General features: G+C 38.6%; 1 protein-coding gene across 1 annotated transcript in view; it reads left to right on the plus strand.

Annotated features, from left to right (window-relative positions):
* Positions 1 to 21,697, plus strand: part of LOC109912514 (receptor-type tyrosine-protein phosphatase gamma-like) — a 767,972-nt gene that overhangs the window by 711,110 nt on the left and 35,165 nt on the right. The window contains exons 16-21 of the mRNA XM_048606500.1: positions 8,248 to 8,344; positions 8,940 to 9,022; positions 15,052 to 15,186; positions 16,215 to 16,349; positions 18,694 to 18,866; positions 21,125 to 21,260. Of these exons, the coding sequence (XP_048462457.1) occupies positions 8,248 to 8,344; positions 8,940 to 9,022; positions 15,052 to 15,186; positions 16,215 to 16,349; positions 18,694 to 18,866; positions 21,125 to 21,260 (759 nt within the window). The remainder of the gene's footprint in view (positions 1 to 8,247; positions 8,345 to 8,939; positions 9,023 to 15,051; positions 15,187 to 16,214; positions 16,350 to 18,693; positions 18,867 to 21,124; positions 21,261 to 21,697) is intronic.

Raw genomic sequence — 21,697 nt, forward strand, 5'->3', positions numbered from 1 at the left:
AGGCCAAGCTCCCCTTTGGTTGCCATCACTTTTAAACAATGATCAGACACTTTGATTTTTCTTTCTGCATTTATTTAGCATATGCCCATTTTCTGGTACACAGTACTGACAGTGCTGTCAGGAATTTCTCCATCCCTGCTGAATACCATTAATATTGACATACAATTCAAGTACGTTTTTTATGCTTTGTCATTTAGCTTATACCATTAAGTGCATTTAAGTAAGTATGAAATTGCAACATCAGTTCTCCTTTTGCTAATAGTATTAGAAGGTTGGAATTCAAAATTTAGAAGGTCCTGTAAATGGGCACTTCTTGAGAAGTACTAATTAATTATTGGTTTTGTTGTGTTCTGTAACGGCAATTAAATTGAAAAATCTCATTTCAGAAAAAGATCTGTCAATGTGAAATACAATCATAAACACAGTCCTTAATGAGAACTTAAAATGTGTTTCAAACTCTATAACAATTCACGCAGTTATAAAATTGAATATGGCTGAATTAGAGAGCAAAAGATTAAAAGGTGATGGAGCACAACAGTCATTTGAATTAATGAATTCATTTTTCATCACACATCATGATTTGTTTATTAGATGAAATTATTCCACAGTATGTTTAATGGTGTAACAAACAGATGTGATTAATAGCAGTGGCCTGCCAGATCATGAATAATAGATTTTGGCTGATTTGAATTAGATTGTCTTGATCAAAAGCAATTCTCTTGGGGCAAATGTTTGTCCTGCATAGTGTCAACATTGTTAAAGGCTTTTATCTCTGCTCAATCATTTAGCTGATGGTTAGTCAATGCCAATAACTTTCTAACTGCACACTTCTGCTTTTCATGCAAATAGCCAAATAATTGTCAAAGTGGTGCACTTACCGTAGAATAATGTACTGTTTGTGTACCATGGAGTCATATTTACAACGAGATTTGTAGCCAAGCCCATTAAGTCAGTTGAATCAAAAGTACTTAAGGCTTTATTTAGTTGAAAATATATTTCTTTTTCTTAAACCTACCCACCTTTGCATATCATGCCCATTTTAGATCCACTACAAACATTTATTGAGCTGGTAGGTAGCTGGGTCATTGTCTCCCATTAACAGTGACCCAAGGGGAAACACTTACTAATTTTTTTGCTTCCCCTTTGCCTGGCTACCACTCTCAAGGAATCATTTGAGATTGGGAACTTGTCATGCTGGAGAATTATGATTGCAAACATACCTTATTTTCCCTGAGTGTGTTGAGTGTTTGCACAACAACAGTGTGTCACTGGGCTGTTAACTGCTTCTCTTGATCTAATTCTTCAGAAAGCTATTTTCTTCGGGCTGCTTTACAAAAACGTATTTAATAATTGGTGCAGTCTAAAGGTCAGCTCTGTTGTTAACAAACAAGTGCTTTATTCTGAGTTTTTAATCTAACTTTGTAGTGAGAAAATAAACCATCCTAAAATAGACAAACTAAAGTAAAAATGAAATCTAAAGATCCTCAGAACCCAAGATTTGGAGTCAATTGTTTTATCAAATATTTGTACAAGTAGTTAGAGTTTTTAGGACGGGTCACTGATCCAATTAGTGCATTAAGTTATGTCTGACGCTTAAAACATTCTTTTTGCAAACTATTTTAACATTAATATGGGAATATAATGTTATTAACCTTCTTGTTCACTGAAGTCTGGGCTGTTTTATGGGTTCCTGACTGCAGTTCTAATCTCTGGTGAAACTGTGATTTTCTATGCAGTATCCGCGTAAACTGCAGAATAATTTGAAGTATATATAGATATATATATGTTTACAACAGTCATGTACCATGTTATTCAACATCTGAAATTTGTGTTAGAAAAATAAAGATTAATATACTGTTCTCAAAATAACCTGTCTTTTTATATAATTTGATGAGAACAGTCTATATAATTCACTGAGTGAACTGCTGGATACGGGGAGCGGGGAACCAGTTGAGCAGTTCCAATTGACATAGCCAAGGAAAGCAGTACAGGCCATATTATTACTATGTTACCCTTTGTTGTACCCCATGATTGATTTAAATAACGCATTTTCACCTACAAGTAATTTAGTTGCTACTACTCAGGGTTATATTTTTCGTAATAGTGTACAATATATTTTTTAACTTCCAAAAACAGAATCAGCTCAAGAGGGTGTTTTGAATGAGATAATTAATCTCAATTATCATCTCATTAAATCATCAACTCAAAATGCAATTAAGTTTCTTACTAATCAATTCATCAGTTTATAACATGCATTCTCTGCATTATATTTTCCCATAAATATATAGAGGGGTCAGCACTAAATTACTTATTGTAAGGTGCTTCTGCAGATTTTTCCCACAAAATAACTTTGAAGGTTACATCTTGTAGAATGTGTTTCCTCCCCTGAAATAAAGTGTATGAAGTAGAAAAATAGACAAGCTAAGGTCAGAATCAAATTATTTCCATGTTTTTGGTTTTTTAAATGTCCAACAATAATTGAGGCTTCTTACTTGAAGTTGTTCATTTTCAGTGTCTCAATAATTAAGATTTGTTGCACTATTAAAAGTTTATCTATACTGAATGGACAGGCCCCAACTTTCCTTGGTATGTCTAGTGGGCATATATCATGTAAGTACACCAACTTTATGCTGCTCCATGTGTTTCATTGCTGAATCTCTTGACAAAATACAAGTATAGCAGAGCTTGTGGAGGAAAAGGAAAACTTGGACAGCAACTTCTTAATTTCCAAATACAAGTGCATATGTGCAATCGCCAGAAGTTGCTGTATGATTTACTCTTTAATAATTGTGGGCGGCACTTATTTTTACAACAGAATTGGGCCATTGAAATTGGGGCATGTTTAAAGGTAACCTTTTCAGCATGGTATTAACTGAGTGTAGATTTGCATGCAATTGAACTGTTGTTGGATTATCTAACTATCTGTTAAATTGCTTCTTTCTATGCTTGTCATATTATGTTTGTTTATGTCAATATAGTAACACACAGTCACTAAGCAACTCCACAGAAGAAATTTGAATGCCAAATGTAATGAAATGCTCCATTCCAGGAAAGGATCACTAATCAGTTAGTTATGTTTAACATGATGCGTGACTTTTACAGATTGCATAAAACATGAGAGTTAAGTGGATAGCTTTTACAATACTAATGACACAAGTAATAACTTATAACCAGAAGCATTCTCTTGATTTGTCCTTTTAAGCCATTTAAAAATACTGCATCTTGCCATGCCTACTTCTTCCCTTAAACAATGCAGTGTGATGCTCCTTTAACTGAGAAAGGAAGCAATTCGTGAAGGGATCCACTTCTGAAGCACACAGTGGCATTTCCTGTTCAACTAGAGCTGACAGAACATCAATCAGCATATTATGATCATATTATAGAGGTCTTGCTTTTCCTGAGACCATGAAGAACAAGACTTTACTGCCAGGGCAATGCTTGGATTCTTATGCAGCTCTTGTTATGATAGTGATGTGAACATAACATATCAAGCATAACAAATTTATTAAGACTCTTAGCAACACTTAGTATTCTGTCATTTGACACATCCACCTGTAACCCTGTTAACATTTGATTCTGCAATGTCTGGTGTTGTCTGAGGAGCCATTTTCAAATTCCTCATCATTATCTGAAATATGAGGATGAAAATTTGATGGTTTATTGAAACATGCAATCATATCAAGATAATCCCTGGAACAAAAACAAAAGTCGCTGGAAAAGCTCAGCAGGTCTGGCAGCATCTGTGAAGAAAAAATCAGACCTAACATTTCGGGTCTGGTGACCCCTGGCTTTTCTTCTTCACTATGAACCATCTTCTTGAATCCTTGTCCTCTGTTCATCCACTCTTGTTGCAATAAGAAATGTGAGGAATTCATGGACTTCTTTAATATGCTGGCCACCCATTCAGGTATCTCTGCTCCTCTTATCCCTTCCACCAAACCTCCACCAGTCCAATATTTCTCCATGCCAATAACCATTAATTTTTCCTTTTTCCTCTCAGTTTTGTCCCTGTCACACTAATGGTCCCTGCAAGCTCATTGTGTCCTGAGATTCTCTTTCTAACCTCTTAAATCAGTCTTGAAAATTTAAATTGACCAATTATCCACATTCTTTTGGAGGAGAGACTTGCAGATTTCACTGAGTAAAAGTGCTTTCAGTGTTTTTTTTTGATAAGATGGCCTACTGTAATTCTTAAGATAATGTCCTGTTTTCGATTTTCATACCAGGACTAAACAGTTTCTTTTTATCTATCCAATCAAATTCTTCTATCGTATTAAACACCTCTTCTAAACTCAATGAAATTAAAACCATTTATGCAACTTGACTTTTTTTACAGTCTACTATCACTCTCGGCAACTGTGTGGAGTTTGCACATTCTCCCCATGTTTGCGTGGGTTTCCTCCAGGTGCTCCAGTTTCCTCCCGTAGTCCAAAGATGTGCAGGCTAGGTGGATTGGCCATGTTGAATTGCCCATAGTGTTCACGGATGTGTAGATTAGGTGGGTTACAGGCAGATGGGTCTGGGTGGGATGCTCTGAGAGTCGGTGTGGACTTGTTGGGCCAAGGGGCCTGTTTCCACACTGTAGGGAATCTACGATTCTAAATAACCTGTGTTGTGAGGACCCCAGGCCAATAAACCTTTCCTGAAGTTTAGTGCCCAAGTACTCCAAATGTGAATCCATCAAGGCTCTGTACAATGGAAACATATTATCCTCAATTCAGAGTTCCAAACAACTTGAGATAATTACTAACATTTCATTGATCTTTTTGATAACTTGTTGTGGTTGTGCACTAGCTTTTGGTGATCGATATACATAGACATTCAAATTCCTTTGCTCCATTACACCTCCTTCAGCAATAAGAAATTTCTCTGATTTGATCCTATGTGGATAATCTCGAACTCCACAAAATTAATTTTTACCCACCATATTTCTGCCCCTTCATTGAATTGGACTGTCTATTTTTGATTTTCTGTTTATATATACACATTTTATTGTGCTGCCTAACTTTGTGTCATCTTCAAACTTATGTAACCAACTCTTTAGTCCCCTTAAAGTTGTTGATATGTTTGTAAAGAACTGAGGTTGCAGCAAAGATCCTTGGAGCAAGCATAGCACTTATTATATTACACAAATCAGATATAAAGCCTTTTTCCCAGTGTCTCAAGCTTATCAATCCATGTTGCAAGGTTCACTTGGTCTCATTTTTGCTCAAAATTGTTTCAAAGAAATCTGATCACATGTCTTTCTAGGTGAGCATTATTTTTATCTTAATCATGTACTTGCAATGCTTACCCATTTCTGATATTCGACTGTCTGGTCTATGTTTATCTGTTTATTTGTATTTCTAGTTTTGATCAGAGATGCTAAAGTGACAAGCTTCCAGTTCTCTGGCACTACTTTCAAATTTAAATTTAAATTTAAAAGATTGTGGCCAGAATTTTCTGATTTTTTTCTGTGCTGTCTGCTCTCAGCATTCTAGGATGGATGACGCAGGATGCACTGCCTGTTGTACTTCAAATTCTACCAGGTTTTGCACTATCACTCCTTTCATAGTTATTCATTTTAATTGCTGCACTACTCCTTCTTGTACTCCCCTGTCCATTATTCTCAAAGTGTTATAATATGCAATGGTGATATTTTTTCACAAAACCATTAAAGGTTTAATTGGATATTACATTTTTCACTATTACAATATCAAAGAGTTCCATCATTTTGAATATATCCTGTACACAGGAAACAGTTTAAGAACCCTATGGCCAGGCAATAGTTCTAGGTAATTATATGTATACCTTAAATATAATGTAAAATAATACTGATGAGCTAAAGCAATAAAAGATGCAAATTACTGATTTTTAAATGTAGTATTTTATTTTTGCAGCAAACCAGATTTGTAACGATATAAAGTAGCGACTCTGTTAAAAAAGATAGGTAAACTGAATTCCTTTAATGGGTCAGTTGGTTAAATAATTGATCAGCTGAACTGTACAGATCAAGATCAAGAATCCCATTGGGATTACTAACCTGTACTAACTTAATGGTAGAGATGCCACAGTTGAACTCAATGCTCTGAATTAGGGAGGGTTTCCTCCTTTTTCTAATAACTGTCTTGTAACCGTTGATAGTAATGAATCAGTGGCTTTTGAGAGAGGGTTGGGTCCGATGCACGTGATACCCAAAGCAAAAATGACAGTATGTCTGTCACTATCAGAATCCACAATTGACAATAGCGTCTAGTACCCAAAAGATAAAAAAAATCTGGCTTTTCCACCCCTCATGGTTGGCCAGTGAATCCTGCTGGAAAGTCTAAATATGTTGAAGTCAGGTGAGGAGTGGGCTCCACTGTGATGCTTGCTGCAGTTGAACAAGCTGATAAAGTAGCAGTGTTGAGACTCTCATATTGTCATCTGTCTGAAATACCAGAAGGCTGCTAGAACTGCACACCAGCGTGAAACAGCACCTTTAATGAAGGAAAGGGAACTGAGGAAAGAATCTGGAGAAAAACCTACCTGTTCTGAGATTAATACTACCCAAAGCATACAATTCTAACAGATCACTCCCATCTGCTCCAGTTGTCAGGAAGCTTTTATTCAAGCAAAGAAAAACTTGACAAATGAGTTTTGCATGTCTTGAATTTCACTAATCTATTATCAGAACTAAATATAAAGTAATTGCATACCTTTTACATTGTTTGGTATTGATTATTTCAATCCATTGCGCGTGGAGTAATTTATTATGCTGTTTCCTGAATATTAGCACTAACTGTTGACTAAATAATATTTTGGTTTTTTTTTAAATTTTCTGTCTTTCCCATCATCAGACCCTGTCTTCTTTGAAAAATGGGCATTTTGTAGTGAGCACATTGCCCAATCAGCTGTAAACTATGATGAGTGAATGAGTAAATAGTTATCCCGATTCCCTAGGATTTCTTTATTGTAAATTGCTACTGTGGGAACTGTCTAGACATTGGCCATGTATTTATAAATGATTTATCCTTTCGCACTATATCTAATTAACCTGAAAATGTTTTATTGACATTTTAATGAACTTGAGCAAAGGAACTTCTTTAGCTTCTTGTCATTAGTCAATACTTGATGAACATAAGAACTAGAGCAGGAGTAAGCCATTTGGTCTAAGAGCCTGTACTATACAACAAAATCATGGCAGATCTTTTATCTCAACTCTACTTTTCTCATTGGATTGTTCCCACAAATTCTTCCCATGAAGTTAAAGGTTTAGTTATATTGCAAAAACAAAGCCAAATCGAATTTAAGTTTGACCATTCAAGATTGCACACATAATTTCCTAAATAATATTTTGAACTGAATCATATAAAAAGGATTAAAAAAAGCATTTAAGCACACAAGTATACAGATATATTCACACAAACTAAGCATTGCCTGAGCACAGCATAGAAAGAAAAGTCTGGATGGAAAAGCAACCCCTATTAAATGTTCCTTCAGTCATATGATTGGAAGAATAATAAGTTTGGGGTATGTGATCTTCATGTGATATTTCACTTTAAATTTTCTGTTCTGTGCTCCTAAGGTGTTTAATACCTAGCAGTACAGATGAAAATCTACCCCATTACTTTTATAAGTAACTACTAAATTCTTTGGAATTGGAACACACACAACGGTTTAAATTTATATAAATGCAACTACTATCTACAATCTTTTTGATCATTTTTATCATTGCAGAGAAAGAAATGCACATTTCATTTTGTCCCATTTTTTCAATCCCTGTCACTTGTAAAAGAGCTACCTCTTGCTTATGTACAATATCCTCCAGTGCCCCACCAAAGGAATATGCTTTTCAAAGGGGTTTTGTAACTGCAACAAAAGAGACTTCCAACAGATTTGGATAACAATCATGAGTAGAAGCTAAGCTATTTCTGTTTCCCAAATCCAAGGATACTGAGGCTAATTGCAATATTTCAATTGCTGTCTAAGATGTGAGGAGCAGACAGTGCAAGTCTGATATCCAAGCAGCAATTTTCTAGTCTGTATGGCTGAACTATTGACTGCGTAAATTTTTGAGTCTTTGTAGGGATTTAATTTCCATTTGAACCATAATTAAATAACCAGCGAATTTTTGAGATAATGTCTTTAAAAAGCCTGAATTATGTATTTTTCAAAACCAAGTTTTGTATACAATAATCTTTGTACCATACATGAACTATTGAATGCAATAATATGTTTTGAAATAGAAAATCAATAAAGTTTTCCTTTTGCTTTTTCTACTTATAGGAAGTGCAACGCTGTACAGCTGATATGAACATCACATCAGAACATTCCAACCATCCAGATAACAAGCACAAGAACCGATACATCAACATTGTAGCTTGTAAGACTATGCAGGATTCTAATATATTCATGCTTAAGTCAATCTTTCAAAAATTTTGTCCAGAAATTTCCTCACATTGGGTGGTTTGAAATACAATATCTATAGAAAGTATAGGGTGTTCAGTTAAGATTTTATATTAATTAAAAATATTTCTGAAAATGCTTATTGAGTCCTAAATAGCAACTGTTACAAAATAGGTTGGTGTTAGTCCTTGGTTAGTGTTTATTCATTCATTCATGAGAGCTCTGCCCAAAGTCAGGTCTTCTTGACTGATTGTTTGCCAATGCTTCCTTGTGAGCCATTTTCTTGCATTTTTTTATGTCAGTGGTTTGCTGTTGGCTTCCACTCTCAGAGCTAGGACAAATAGATAGGTCCCAATTCCACTTCAGCTGGAATGGGCATTAAACCCACACTTTTTGGCATCATTGTAAACCACATACTAGCCAACTGAGCTAACCATCTCTCTCTTTTTTTACAGTGTACTGGTTTATTTGTTGAATATTCATGATAGCTTAAAATTTGGAAAGTAATATTTGAAATATCTATGAAGATCAATGTGACTTATTCTTGTGGATTAATATTTCTCCTTCTCCAGATGATCACAGCAGAGTTAAATTAAGACCAATACCAGGAAAAGATTCAAAGCATAGTGACTACATCAATGCCAATTATGTTGATGTAAGTCATTCTTTTATATTTTGTTATATTTCTCTCATTTGTCATGATCATTCAATTCAAAGAATTCCAGTGTTAAATTAGAAACTGAATCAATCATAGATTTGAACATTGCTTGCAAATGTTGTTTCATTTCTAAGTTCTAGGTTTAAGTCCAGCTAAGGCAAAGACAATTAAACCAATGAGCTGAAGTTTTCCAGCCCCTGAACAACTTGGGCAATGGCAAGTCAGTTGGGAAAATATGGTGAGATTGGGAAAATTAGGTTCCCAACATGGAGAAAGAAAATGTTGAATTTTCCACCCAAGGTTTGAACAGCAAGACATGAATCTCACTAGTGAGCAGCAAGAGGCCTATTTGCATGTGTTAACATCTCATTATTATCTATTCTTGCCTCATTTCTATGCTATTTCCTATTCTCCTGTGTGGCAAAGAAATACTAGATGATAATAATTCCTGACACAAAAGTCTGGCCAGGTTTGTCGTAGTTCCACTGGCAGCTTGCTTCCCCCGGCCTCTATCTCGGCCAGCAGTCCCTAACATCTCTGGCACACACCATGGGCAGCAATCATCTGACTCCTCCAGCATCCACCATTAGACATACAACAACCTCACCACATCACTGTGGCACACCTCTGAATTTTAAAGTAAAATTCTATTCAGTACTGCAATCTGGAGTGCACCAACGCCTTTCGTTCTAATGCTGTTGCCAGGCTGCTTTGCATGATGGGATAGGAGCTTGTCTCATCCATCAGAGCAGGGTGCACCTCAGGGTCTTTGCTGCTTCCTCGGTGCACACACACACTTCTCGCCTATTTGGATGCTCACAGCATCTCTGCTTTGCCTTTTTGCATTTTGTGCCTCATTCAGAACTTACAGGCTCACAGTACCTGTGTCTTGCCATGCCTTTAAATGCAGATATAATACCAGGTAGTTAGTCATGTTTGCCAGCAGTAATCAGTCAAGGGGGTGGACATGTTTACACCATGCAGTATCAATGTCACATCTACAGCATATACCAGCAAACATACTGAATATACTTCAACCAAATAGCCATGTCCCAAATCTAAGGGGAGGACTGCTCAGGCAAGTCAAGGGGAACTTCTTAAGTCAGGATGTCCCACAACAGTTAGACAAAGGCAGTGTTTAATCTCAGTCTAGGGCTTAGACATGACCATTTGGCTGCTTGGGGTGGCCTGGGCTACGGGATCGTATCATTGCACTCCAGGGAGTGGGCTATGGTCATTATTCAGTGGTCCAGTGCAGTCAGTCTGCACTGAACTGTAAATCAGTCAGTGAATTGCACAGAGACCTGGACAGTCATCAGTAAGGCTCCAAGTTGGTCAGGGGGTCCACCAAAGTCAGTCCTGGGGATAGTCAGTGGCCCTGCTGTCATGAGCAATTTGGAGAAGTCAAATGTGGGGTTTGGAGGCAGCTCCTGCTGGGTGTGGAGGGAACCATAAGTGTAATAGAGGGAGCAGAAACTCAAAATGTCATGATAGGAGATGATAGTGCATTAGACAACATGGGCTACTGCAGGATGAAGGGATCATCAATGGTCATCACCACCCTGGTTGTGAACAGGCCAATATGTCACAGTGGTCGGCATGACTGAGCTGTAGGCTCAAGGCTCAGAGATAATGTTTGGAAATGAAGATTTAAATGAAAGAAGTTGTTTGGGAACGTGTGGAACTAATCTGGTCAACAAGGAGTGAGAGATTTTGGGGTTACCTAGATTGACAGGATAAGCCTGCAACTCTCAGCAAAACGTGACATGCATTGCCTTCCATCCTTATCTGAATTGAAAATGCACAATGTAAATGAAAAATGGCTGCCATAATACATGGATTGGGCAGAGTAAGTTTTTTTCATTCTGTCTGAAGATGCAGTTCTATTATTCAGTGACATGAGGAGAGGGCAATTGTATTAATAATGTACTTACAAAGTACAGGTTAAAGATATTTGTAATCATAGAGAACTGTACAGTGACCAACTGCATGGAATATGCATTTTGACGATAAGTTGTGACCGTGTCATTTCACCATCATAAGTTGATCATAGTCATCTCTGCGAAGTAGAGGAAATCACAGACAACCTTCAAAGTATCACCTGCAGGGTTTAATCAACAAAGTCAATCCACTGTCTTATATACTGTACAGGAGCTAGAAGCTGATTTCCTATTGAACGGTATGTTTTTGACAGCATCGTCTTATACACAGCGCTGCCTTTCTTGGGTGATGGGGGCAGTTGAGGGGAACAGCAATTGTACCATAGTGACAATCTCCTCATGTGTTTGCATAAAATGGATTGCACTGCATACATCGGAAGAATGTCAATTCTGTCAGTGGTCCACGTACAGGCTTCCCCATGGTTTTCTTTATTGGAATCCTTCATGTACCACTGTATGGAGGACTGTGCTACACCATTATCTGTGAATGCTGACTGCTCAAATTACTAAGCTCGTGTTCAGTTTCTCATCGTCTCCAATCATCGCAGTTGCTGCAATGCTGCAAAGGAGCAGAGAAATGGAGGAGGAACGGGTGGATCAGAAAGTCCAGGGCTAGCAGCAATCTCTAGCAGCTGCTGAACAGCCCCCACATGAAGAAGCCACAAGTGAAGTACCCCTCCCGATGCAGAGGAGGTACAGTAGGCTGAGAGTCTATTTTCCTCAATGTCATTTCCTCCAGATGAATGAGACACATTTTCACCACGGTCCTGGGACACCATCACAGAACTGTGGCATCTTTGAAGCAGGACTTGTGACCTGAAGGGGTCAGTGACTATTTCTATTCCAGTAGTTGTCGAGGTGCAGCTGCACCAATTTTTTTCTGTGACTGGCTGCTTCTAAGGATCTACTGGGACATATGTGGGATCTCACAATGGTCAACCCATAAATGTATCAAGGTTGCTGCCTGACCCACTGTGATCTCCAGCAGTTTTTGTTTTCAGTGCAGATTCCAGCATCTTCAGTAATTTGCTCTTACTAATGTATTGAGGTTGTTGTTGATGCAATTTGTGAAGGTCATACCACTTTACCTTGTGCCCCATTGACAAAGTCAGTGCTATTACCCAGCAGTAGGCTTTGGCAATGCAGCTGGCTTCCCCAAATGGAGGGCGCTATAGACTCTGCAGAAGAGTGCCATGTGTGATGATATAGTGGCTTTAAGAGGTATATTTTGTCCTGGGCTTTTTTATGAAGACAGATTGAGACAGAGATACCAAGTGGCGTGCTTCAAGCCAGTAAAGTAAACAGCTTACAAGGCTTTGGGTTTTTGTTTTAAAGTAGGAACAACAGAAGCAGCCTGAATGAGTGGGTCAAACACCCACAGAACCAGGACTTTTAGTTTAGCTTTCAGTAATCACTGGGTCTTGATGCTGGATGTGGAAGTACCCTACCTCTCTCTGTTACAGATAGAAGCTGAGATTCTCTTCCTGCTGCTAGAATTGCATGTGAGACAATCAATTTTACTGTATTGCCTTTGCCATGGGTATGTTTATGGGATGTTACTATATTGGAACAGTTGGTGTTTAGTAGTTAGATAAACTATCATTCTGTAAAGTTTTCCAAAAGAGTTACATTATTCCAATCTTTTCTTTTGTTTGTATTTTAACTATAGTATATGAATAAATTGTGGTTTGCTTCAAGCCTGGTAGTTTGACATATCAAATTACATCTGGAATGCAACATCTGGCACTTGCCTTTAAAACAAGAAAAAGTTGGGGTCTAGGCTGTCTGTTTGACATGTTTTGAGGGGGTTTGATCTTGTCCATAACACACATCATAATGTGGTTGACTTCATCAGTATGGTTCTGTCCCATAAATGTACAAGTTGTCCATGATCATCACTACCACATCTTAAAAGTTTGCACCAGGTACTGTGGAAGTTATGTTGCCTAAATCCTTGAGATTTCTAATGTGACTACTTTATTTCAAGGGCTAGATGCCTTACAAGGATGGTTACTGGAAGATAACAGTTACCTTCTACAACCAAAGCTGATGACTCCATTACGCAATCCCTGACTGAGGCCAGATATAATATGTTCTTTCATTCCATGCCCATTCTTCCACTTGGATAGTCATGGAGCAGACAGTAGGTTTCCTGAAGATCAAGTTCTGATGGTTGGATCAGTATCAGCAGGGGTCCTTGCAGAACAATCCGAGTTGAGTACTGTACTGGAGGGATTGTATGTTTCTTTGATAATTGTTGTATGCTGTGGTCTATACAACTGGCACAGGCAATGATGGTATGGATGGATGCTGAAGAGCTTGTATAGTGGCTGTAGCCTTCTGAGGAGGAAGATGAAGGCATTAAGGAGGAGATACATCATGTTCAGTATGTTAGAGCAGTGCAATGTCAGATTCAAATTGCCAGACACGACTTGACAGAACCCAGTTCCAATAGATGTGACCTTGGTTTAGTGATCAATCATGAACTGCAAATTCATTGTTACTCAAAAGATAAGCCATCCCTGTAAGAAATGCAGCTTTTCTTTTCATCTGTATTGATGCTGCAAGACCTGCTGAGTTTCTCCATCTTTTTCTGTTTTTGTTTCAGACTTTTTCTTTACATATCTTGTTTATCAATAAAAGTTAATATATTCAGCTGTTTGAAGGCTTACCAGTAGGTGATGCTCCCACAATGAAAAATGACAAGATGTTACACTACGCTGAATGTTAGGGAAGTAGTGGCACACCCTTAGACAGAGTCCTAAGATGGTATGGCACTATGTAGCTTTGTTCTTGCAGCTGCAGTTCCATTGAGGTTAATCAAACAAGTGATTATGTAAATTAGCAATACAATTATGAGTCGAGATTCTATTTCCAATGAAGTGTCACCTGTGCCATCTACGTGCCCTCCTGCTACATGAATGTAAAGAGTTTTTATGGCTGGCAGAGATTGGCACAGCTGGACTTTAAATGGAGTGCCAGTGACAGAAATCCAAGAAGGTTCATGCAGTGTTGAGTACTTCTACCATTGATGAGCACTCAACATGGGCACAGTACCGTAGAGGTGTAATGCATTCATAATGAGGTGAGCAGTGGACATTGTGTGAGATAACTCGCCAGAGCTCACAGAGAGATAACATAAAGTAAAAGTGAATAGACCTTAGTCTTACCACACCATACAGCTGCTCTCTCATTAGAGAGACAAATGGTGGTGTTTCAACCTGAGAATCATCAAACCTCAGACAAGGGGATAAGTTGAGAAGGAGAGTCCTTCATAGTAACCTCAGTCATTGCAGGAATTGAACCCTCACTGTTGGCATCACTCTGCATTGCAAACCAGCCCTCCAGCCAAAAGAGCTCAATGACCCCTTTCACAGAGAAAAGAATCCTCCATGAAGCTCCACAATATTGACACTTAGGTTGAATTTTACCGAAAATTGGCTATCACTTATCTTCTTCTTTCTCTCATTCATTCTCTTATCCTTTATTTCATGTAATAGGCCTAAGTAAAACTAGCTAGTACGTCTTCCATCCAGTTTCTGGTGGTTGCACAAAAATGCTGTCATATTTTCACTAATCTTATAACTTTATTCATGGGAGTCAAAATGGCAGCTGGTTTTCTGAAATTAAAAAAAAAAATGCCCTTATGTGAACACCTTTTAATTGGAGTCAAAGGCACGTTGAACCAGGAAGAGTTTTGATCTGATTGTTGTCATTGGCCTTAGATTGTTTGAAATTAACTATGGGTTACAAGTTACATGACCTTACGCACAAACATAAGATAAAACTATATAATTTATAAAAACAGAATCTTACAGATAAAAAATTTGAAGTTAAAAATTTCTGGCAATTATATGGATGTGGACTATGTACATCTGAATCATTTAATCTTCAAATGGTACAGGGAAATAGCATAAATAGTTAAATGATGGCTCAGAATTTGCTGACTGAATAAGAGCGAGTTTAAAACCACCAGCATTTCAAAGCCTTCATACCCTGAAAGAGACTACCACGAACTTTAGTTTCACTCTTTAATTTTTGGGCTGAATGTCAACATTTTTTAATGTTGTTTCCTTCCATAAACAGGGTTACAACAAGTCAAAAGCCTACATAGCTACACAGGGACCTCTTAAGCCTACATTTGAAGATTTTTGGAGAATGATCTGGGAACAGAACACAGGAATCATTGTTATGATTACAAATTTAGTGGAGAAAGGACGAGTAAGTAAGCTTTTTAATTTGTAGATTTTCAGACTGTTGACTAAAATAAATGTTGATTTATCATTATTTATTTATCTATTGTATGAACATTATCAGAACAATTCAACTTTGAGGAGGAAAATATCAAACCAATTCAGTAATGGGTGTTGCAAGATTCTTACCTTCCACAACGTTTATGTAGCACCTTTCATAATCGCAGGAGATCTCAAAGAACATAATAGATAATAAAGTACTTTTAAAGTGTAGCCACTAGTGCAATGTGAGAAACACTAGCTGACTTGCACATAGTGAATGTCCCACAAACAACACTGTGATAATGTCCCAATAAGTTTTTTGTGATTGAAAGATAAGCTAGGACACCAAGAATCAATCCTCTACTCTTCTTCAAAATAGTGCTGTGGGATCGTTTACATCCAACTGAGAGGAAAAGCAGTCACACAGTGAAATAACTGCACAGAGGCTGGTATCTCGTCACCAAGTCATCCTTTATTTAAATGTGCACAGTACACTGGCTTGGCCAGCCAGCTCGGAGTCAGTCCCCTGGACTAAGCATATTCTAAAACCTCTGTTTATATATATATATTTTAAATTAACCTATTTTTCTAATCAACCTGTTCAGAGATGTTATTTCACACCTCTGGAGCAGGTGGGACTTGAACCATTTCACTACAAGAGGGCCTATTCCTGTTTATATTGGTCAGCCAAGGCTTCCTGATTGGCCCAGGGTTAACGACCCCAATCAGGGAACTCATAGTATATGAGATCCACCAGGCTTCAATCACTACTCACTGCTTTTCACTTCTTGTGAAGATAGTACTTCCGTTAGTGCTACACTCCCTCAATACTGCACTGTCACTGTTGATTTATGTGTTCAAACCCTAGAGTAGGACTTAGACCCACTACATTCTCACTCAGAGGCGAGTGTGCCAACAACTGAGCCAGGGCTGACATAGGTTACATTGTCATTTTAACATTCTGTTGTGGCATTGTCTGAACGGAATTAAATTTCCTTGTTTTGTGTGTTTCAGCGAAAATGTGATCAATACTGGCCAAGTGAGAACAATGAAGAGTATGGCAACATTATTGTCACCTTGAAGAGCACAAAAGTACGGGCATGTTGCACTGTACGCTGCTTCATCATTAGGAACACAAAAGTTAAAAAGGTAGAAATCCAAGGCTTGGCACAATTGAAAACAAAATGAAGGAAGAGCTAACTTTTATTTATAAAGTGTTTTTCACGTTCTTAGGATGTCAACAGTCTCTGAAACATAAACAGCAATTGCTGGAAAAACTCAGCAGATCTGGCAGCACTGTGGAGCAAAAGCAGAATCGCCAAGACCTGCTGAGTTTTTCCAGCAATTACTGTTTTTGTTTCTGACTTTTTGGCTTTTTTGTTTAATCTCTGTTTGAAATTTGGTCTCAGTTGTAACATAGGAAAATGCAGTAGTGAATTTGTATACATCAAAATCCCACAAACAGTAATGAAAGAACAATGGGCCCAGGTTTTCCGATGGCTTGACTGTCATTATCCCTTCATCGATGGGAGTTACAAATACAGAATCCCCATCACTGCAGTCTCTGAAGGAATTGCCTGCAAAATTGAATTTTCTGCTGGGCAATTCCTCTCTGACTGGAATCCTCCAAGAGTCTCCATTTAAATTGGAGAGTGTGGAGGGTTTGGATGAATTAAGTTAATAATCACTCAAACATTAGATCATTAAATATACAGTTGAATTCCTGAGTGACTATTCAACTGATCCCATACTGACTTTAAACAGCCCCAACTACAGCACCCCAGACCACTTACACCATCCAGATCCTGATCTGAGAACCATTTCCCCTGCCTCTGGACACAACCCCTCACCATTCCCTTGTTCTGCACATGACCACCACCCCTGCCTTGCCCCTGGCCTGACCTTCCACCCCAACTCTTTCACCATCAAACCTGACTCCTATCCCTCCCCACCTGATCTCGCCCCTGTTCCCTGCCACAGGACACACACATTTCCCTACCACCTACCCGCTGCCCCCCCCCCCCCCCCCCCCCCCCCCAACCCCCGACCTTCTCCTGCTCTTTACCTGACCTGATTCCTTCCCTAAACACTTTTCCCCATCACCTCTTATGCCTGGACATGCTACCCCTTTCCCCCAAAGTCAGACATGCTCTTCCCTTCTCCTAGTCCACAGCAAATATCCCCTCCACCCACATGCCACCTGGACTAGACCCAAACCCCCTTTTAGACCCGCCTTATGCCCACTTTCTCCTCCCCAATACAAGACTGCATCACTTTTACCTGGTACCTGGCACCCTACTTCCTTACAAGTTGGCATTCTATCCCAGCAGCCTACTCCCTACCCATCTGGCACCATACCCAGTTGGCACTTTACCCACCTGGTTCCCTTTGTACCTGGCATCCTGGTATCTTACTTAAGTGGCACCACCTAGCAGACTATCCTCACCCAATTGACACCCTACCCACTTGGCACCTTACCCACCTGGCACCCTACACCCTTACCGAACTAGCACCCCAACATCAAACTTACCTTATGGACTTATGGGTTGACAGCAGCTGTCAAAGTGACTGGCAGGACTTTTAAATTACTGAATAAGGCAGCTGACTGCTGTAATAAAGGGCATGGTTTGCCTTCCCCTGACAGTTCTGCACATTGAACAATCAGAATGGAAGCGTGGCTCTGTACTTCTTTGGGAATCCTGGTCAGAATCTCCTCAGACATGCGGAGCTCCCTCCTTTCGCAAGAAAGGATCAGAGTGGCGATATATGTAAGATTGAAGGTCCATGGAAAATCTGGCCCAGTATTCTTACTGACATTGATAAAGGAATAAATGTTTGCAAGGACATCTGCAGAACTCACTGTTCTTTTAGATCACAGGATCTTCCACCTCAACATGTAGCTAAGGACTTAGTTTAATGTCTTCCTAGAAGAATGCACACCAGTAGTCTTGGAATGTTTTTCGAGGACTAATCACAGATTAGTTGCTTGTCTCCTCTGCAGGCCTCTTCCACACTCAGATAGAGAATACTGTATGATCTGGGGAGATCTGCATAAGGGAGATTACAAAATTCAGTCAAAGAATATTAAATTTTGTCTGCTAACAGAATTCCAACAAAGAGCATAAATTAGAGATGTCATTGATTTCATTACTACTCAATCTTGAATTGTCATCTGAGAAATAAATGAATTTTCTGCGTGACCCCTTCTTTCTAACATGAAGCTCCCAGCCCTTTAAAGTCGAAGTAAGCATTATTAGTTAATTCTGTTCTAATTTTATTGGATTTATTATACTTTTATGAAGTTGTTCCAATATTCCTGTCGCTCATTTTTGGTGCTGTCATTGCATTTTGCAGTTGCAGAAGTATTACATGTGGGTGTTGGGTTTAGTTGTGATGTATGACTGTATGAATCATTGACACAGCTTCAGGTTTGCCAATCACTCTCCAAATAAAATTTCACACATTCACTGATGCAAATTAACTGCGGTTACAGGGACAAAAAGGAAACCCGAAGGGACGTCAGAATGAGCGAATGGTTACCCAATATCACTATACACAGTGGCCTGATATGGGGGTACCAGAATATGCCCTTCCTGTACTCACCTTCGTGAGAAAGTCATCTGCAGCTCAGATACCAGACATGGGACCAGTAGTGGTTCATTGCAGGTAATTAGAAATATTAATTTCTCCTCAAAGATTTGAAGGATGCCTATGTATATGTGACAACACATTTAATTTAGCTCATTGCATTAAATTAATTTTCATGTTACAGGATCATCTTAGAGAGGTCGCGACAATGATGTGCAGGAATTTCTGCATGGTTTCTGCACACTTATCATGCAATCCAGGCAGAATTGAATGAAGTAATTCAAGGGATTATAGAATTTAAAATCTGAGTGAATTATGCCTGTAACAATTTACCCTTGAGTTTCCACAACCTTTTAGGTTGAGTTCAAACATCAGTTCAGTTGAAGCAATGCTTCTCTCAAAAGTGGCCATGCCCACTGATTGGCATGGTGCATTCCTACCAATTGTACCAATCAAGGTGTTCATCATATTGTGTCCAGAAATGTGGGAGACCACTGGCATCCATGGTTGTGATGTTTTCTAATCAATCTGTTCAGAGATATTAATACACACCTCTGGAGAAGGTAGGACTTGAACCTAAACCTATACAGATACAGCCATGGCAGCACAAATGTCCTCAAAAGTAACTGAATTTGAGATATTTTTTAATTGTCTTGATCCGAAACACTTCTGAAGCATGTGGGGCTTCAACCTGGGCCTCCTGGTCCAGAGGTAGAAATGTTACCACTGCGTCACAAAAGACCCTTGAATCTCCAAAGCACTAAACACAACAACCTGCTCAAGAATTTTTTTTTTAATCAATCTGCTCAGATGTGCTATGACATACTCCTGGGGCAGGTAGAACATGGACTCAGGTATCCTGGTTCAGAGGTAGGGACACTGCCTTTACATCGCAAGATCCCTACATCCATGGTTGTAGATATTTTCTAATCAACCTGGTCAAAAAGGTTATGACACACCTCTAGAACAGTTAAGGCTTGACCCTGGGTCTCCTGGTTCTGATGTGCGGTCACTATCACTGCATCACAAGAGGGCCCCACCCCCTCCGCCTCCCCCCCACCCCCCCAACCCATGGTTGCGTTAATCCACCATTGATAACATATAGCTGCAGTCATCAGCAATCATTTAAAACCTCAATTGGATCCTTTTGTCAAGCTGATGCTACAAATACTTTACAGCACTTAAACTTCACTTTAACTTTGTTAAAATTCACTCAGTTGGTCTTCCCTTGTTTGATAAGACTTACGATCTACAAACAGTTGAAACCACTCAATTGCCTGTTTCTTCAGTTGCAGCAATTTCTTGAATAAAGTTTTCAGTATGAAATTAATTTAATCCTGTAATCTTGATACCTCAATGTTCGAATCAATAATCAATTACAGTCAAAAATGTCACCTGAGTGCACAACTTCATGGGAGATTTTATATCCAGCCTTGCGCAAATGATGTTGAGTGGACATTTTGGCAGGATTTTGCCTTGGCAAAATCAGTTCAGTGTCTAGTGCATTTCACGTTTATTTTCCCAACTGCACTACTGGCAGGATCTCCATTCCATTGTGAATAATAAAGACAAAGCAAAAGAAATTGAAAGGGGGGCAGTGCAAATAGTTGCTGAACATACTGAGTCATTGAATGATGCGACATTGGTTCAGGCCCTCCTTTTTGTGAGTTGCTGATTTTGTCTACCTAATTTTGTGGAAGTAAGAGTTTCACATAAATGGGGTTGTGGGGCAGGTAAGGTCCAGGAGTACTGGAAGCTCAATTATCACTTAGGGGTTGTCCTTTGTTATGCAAAACCAGCTCAAGAATAACATTGATATCCATTCACAACACTAGAATGACATACAGAAAGTGGAAGAGTAGAGGGAAAAATGAAGCACACATATCCTAAAAGAAATAACCATTAGCCCATTTCTGAAGAAGGGTCTAGGCCTGAAACGTCAGCCTTCCTGCTCCTCTGATGCTGCTTGGCCTGCTGTGTTCATCCAACTCTACACCTTGTTATATCAGAAATAACCATTAAGTTCTTTGGTCACAAAGCTGTGTGAGTGTTAATCAATTCTGACCAAACGTGATACTTCCAAAACGAAGATAGCTTTTGTCAATAATTACACTTGCATGGCCAATTAAATATTTTGCATTGAGCCAATTATTAATGAATAAAGAGAACAGTCATTTTTAATCAAATGTTTCCATGGAATTAACAAAAATCTCTTCAAGCATGCATAGTAATTTAATTAACATAAAATATCATTTGATCTTGCAGATAGATTTAGTTTTTAAATGGCTTTTGCTGCACTCTGTATCATATCCTTGTTCTCTTTATTCCCTATCTAGTGCTGGTGTTGGCAGAACTGGAACATACATTGTGCTTGATAGCATGTTGAAACAAATAAAAGATAAAAACACAGTTAATGTCCTTGGCTTTCTCAAACACATCAGGACTCAGAGGAATTACCTAGTCCAGACAGAGGTAAATACCAATTATACATAGCATGGAATTTATGACAATACCAAGCTAAAACGGAGCAGAGTTACCAAGGTAACATTTAACACAGTTTACAGAAGTGGCTTGCACCTCCAGGGAATGTTCAGAAAATGGATCTCATGTTTAGATTCAAAGCTTGACATTTGACTGATATTTTTAGCAGAATTCTAAATTCTCTTCTTGTGTGGGTTGTGAGAAAAATTATTTATATTTGACTTATGAAGCATATTGACAAGAATACTGGTGCTTTACTAGTTCCACAAACCTAATTCGAGAACTCAGAATAGGTGGAATACATTAGTTATATATACTGTAATGGTAGTGATAAAAATAAATCATCCTCCTATACTCCTGGCTCCTGTGTTTCTGTCACAGTACATATGGGATTAAAAGCTATGATGAGCTGGAGAAAGTGGGACAAC

Source organism: Rhincodon typus, chromosome 16 (assembly GCF_021869965.1).
Source record: "Rhincodon typus isolate 14 chromosome 16, sRhiTyp1.1, whole genome shotgun sequence".
Classification (NCBI taxonomy): Eukaryota; Metazoa; Chordata; class Chondrichthyes; order Orectolobiformes; family Rhincodontidae; genus Rhincodon; species Rhincodon typus.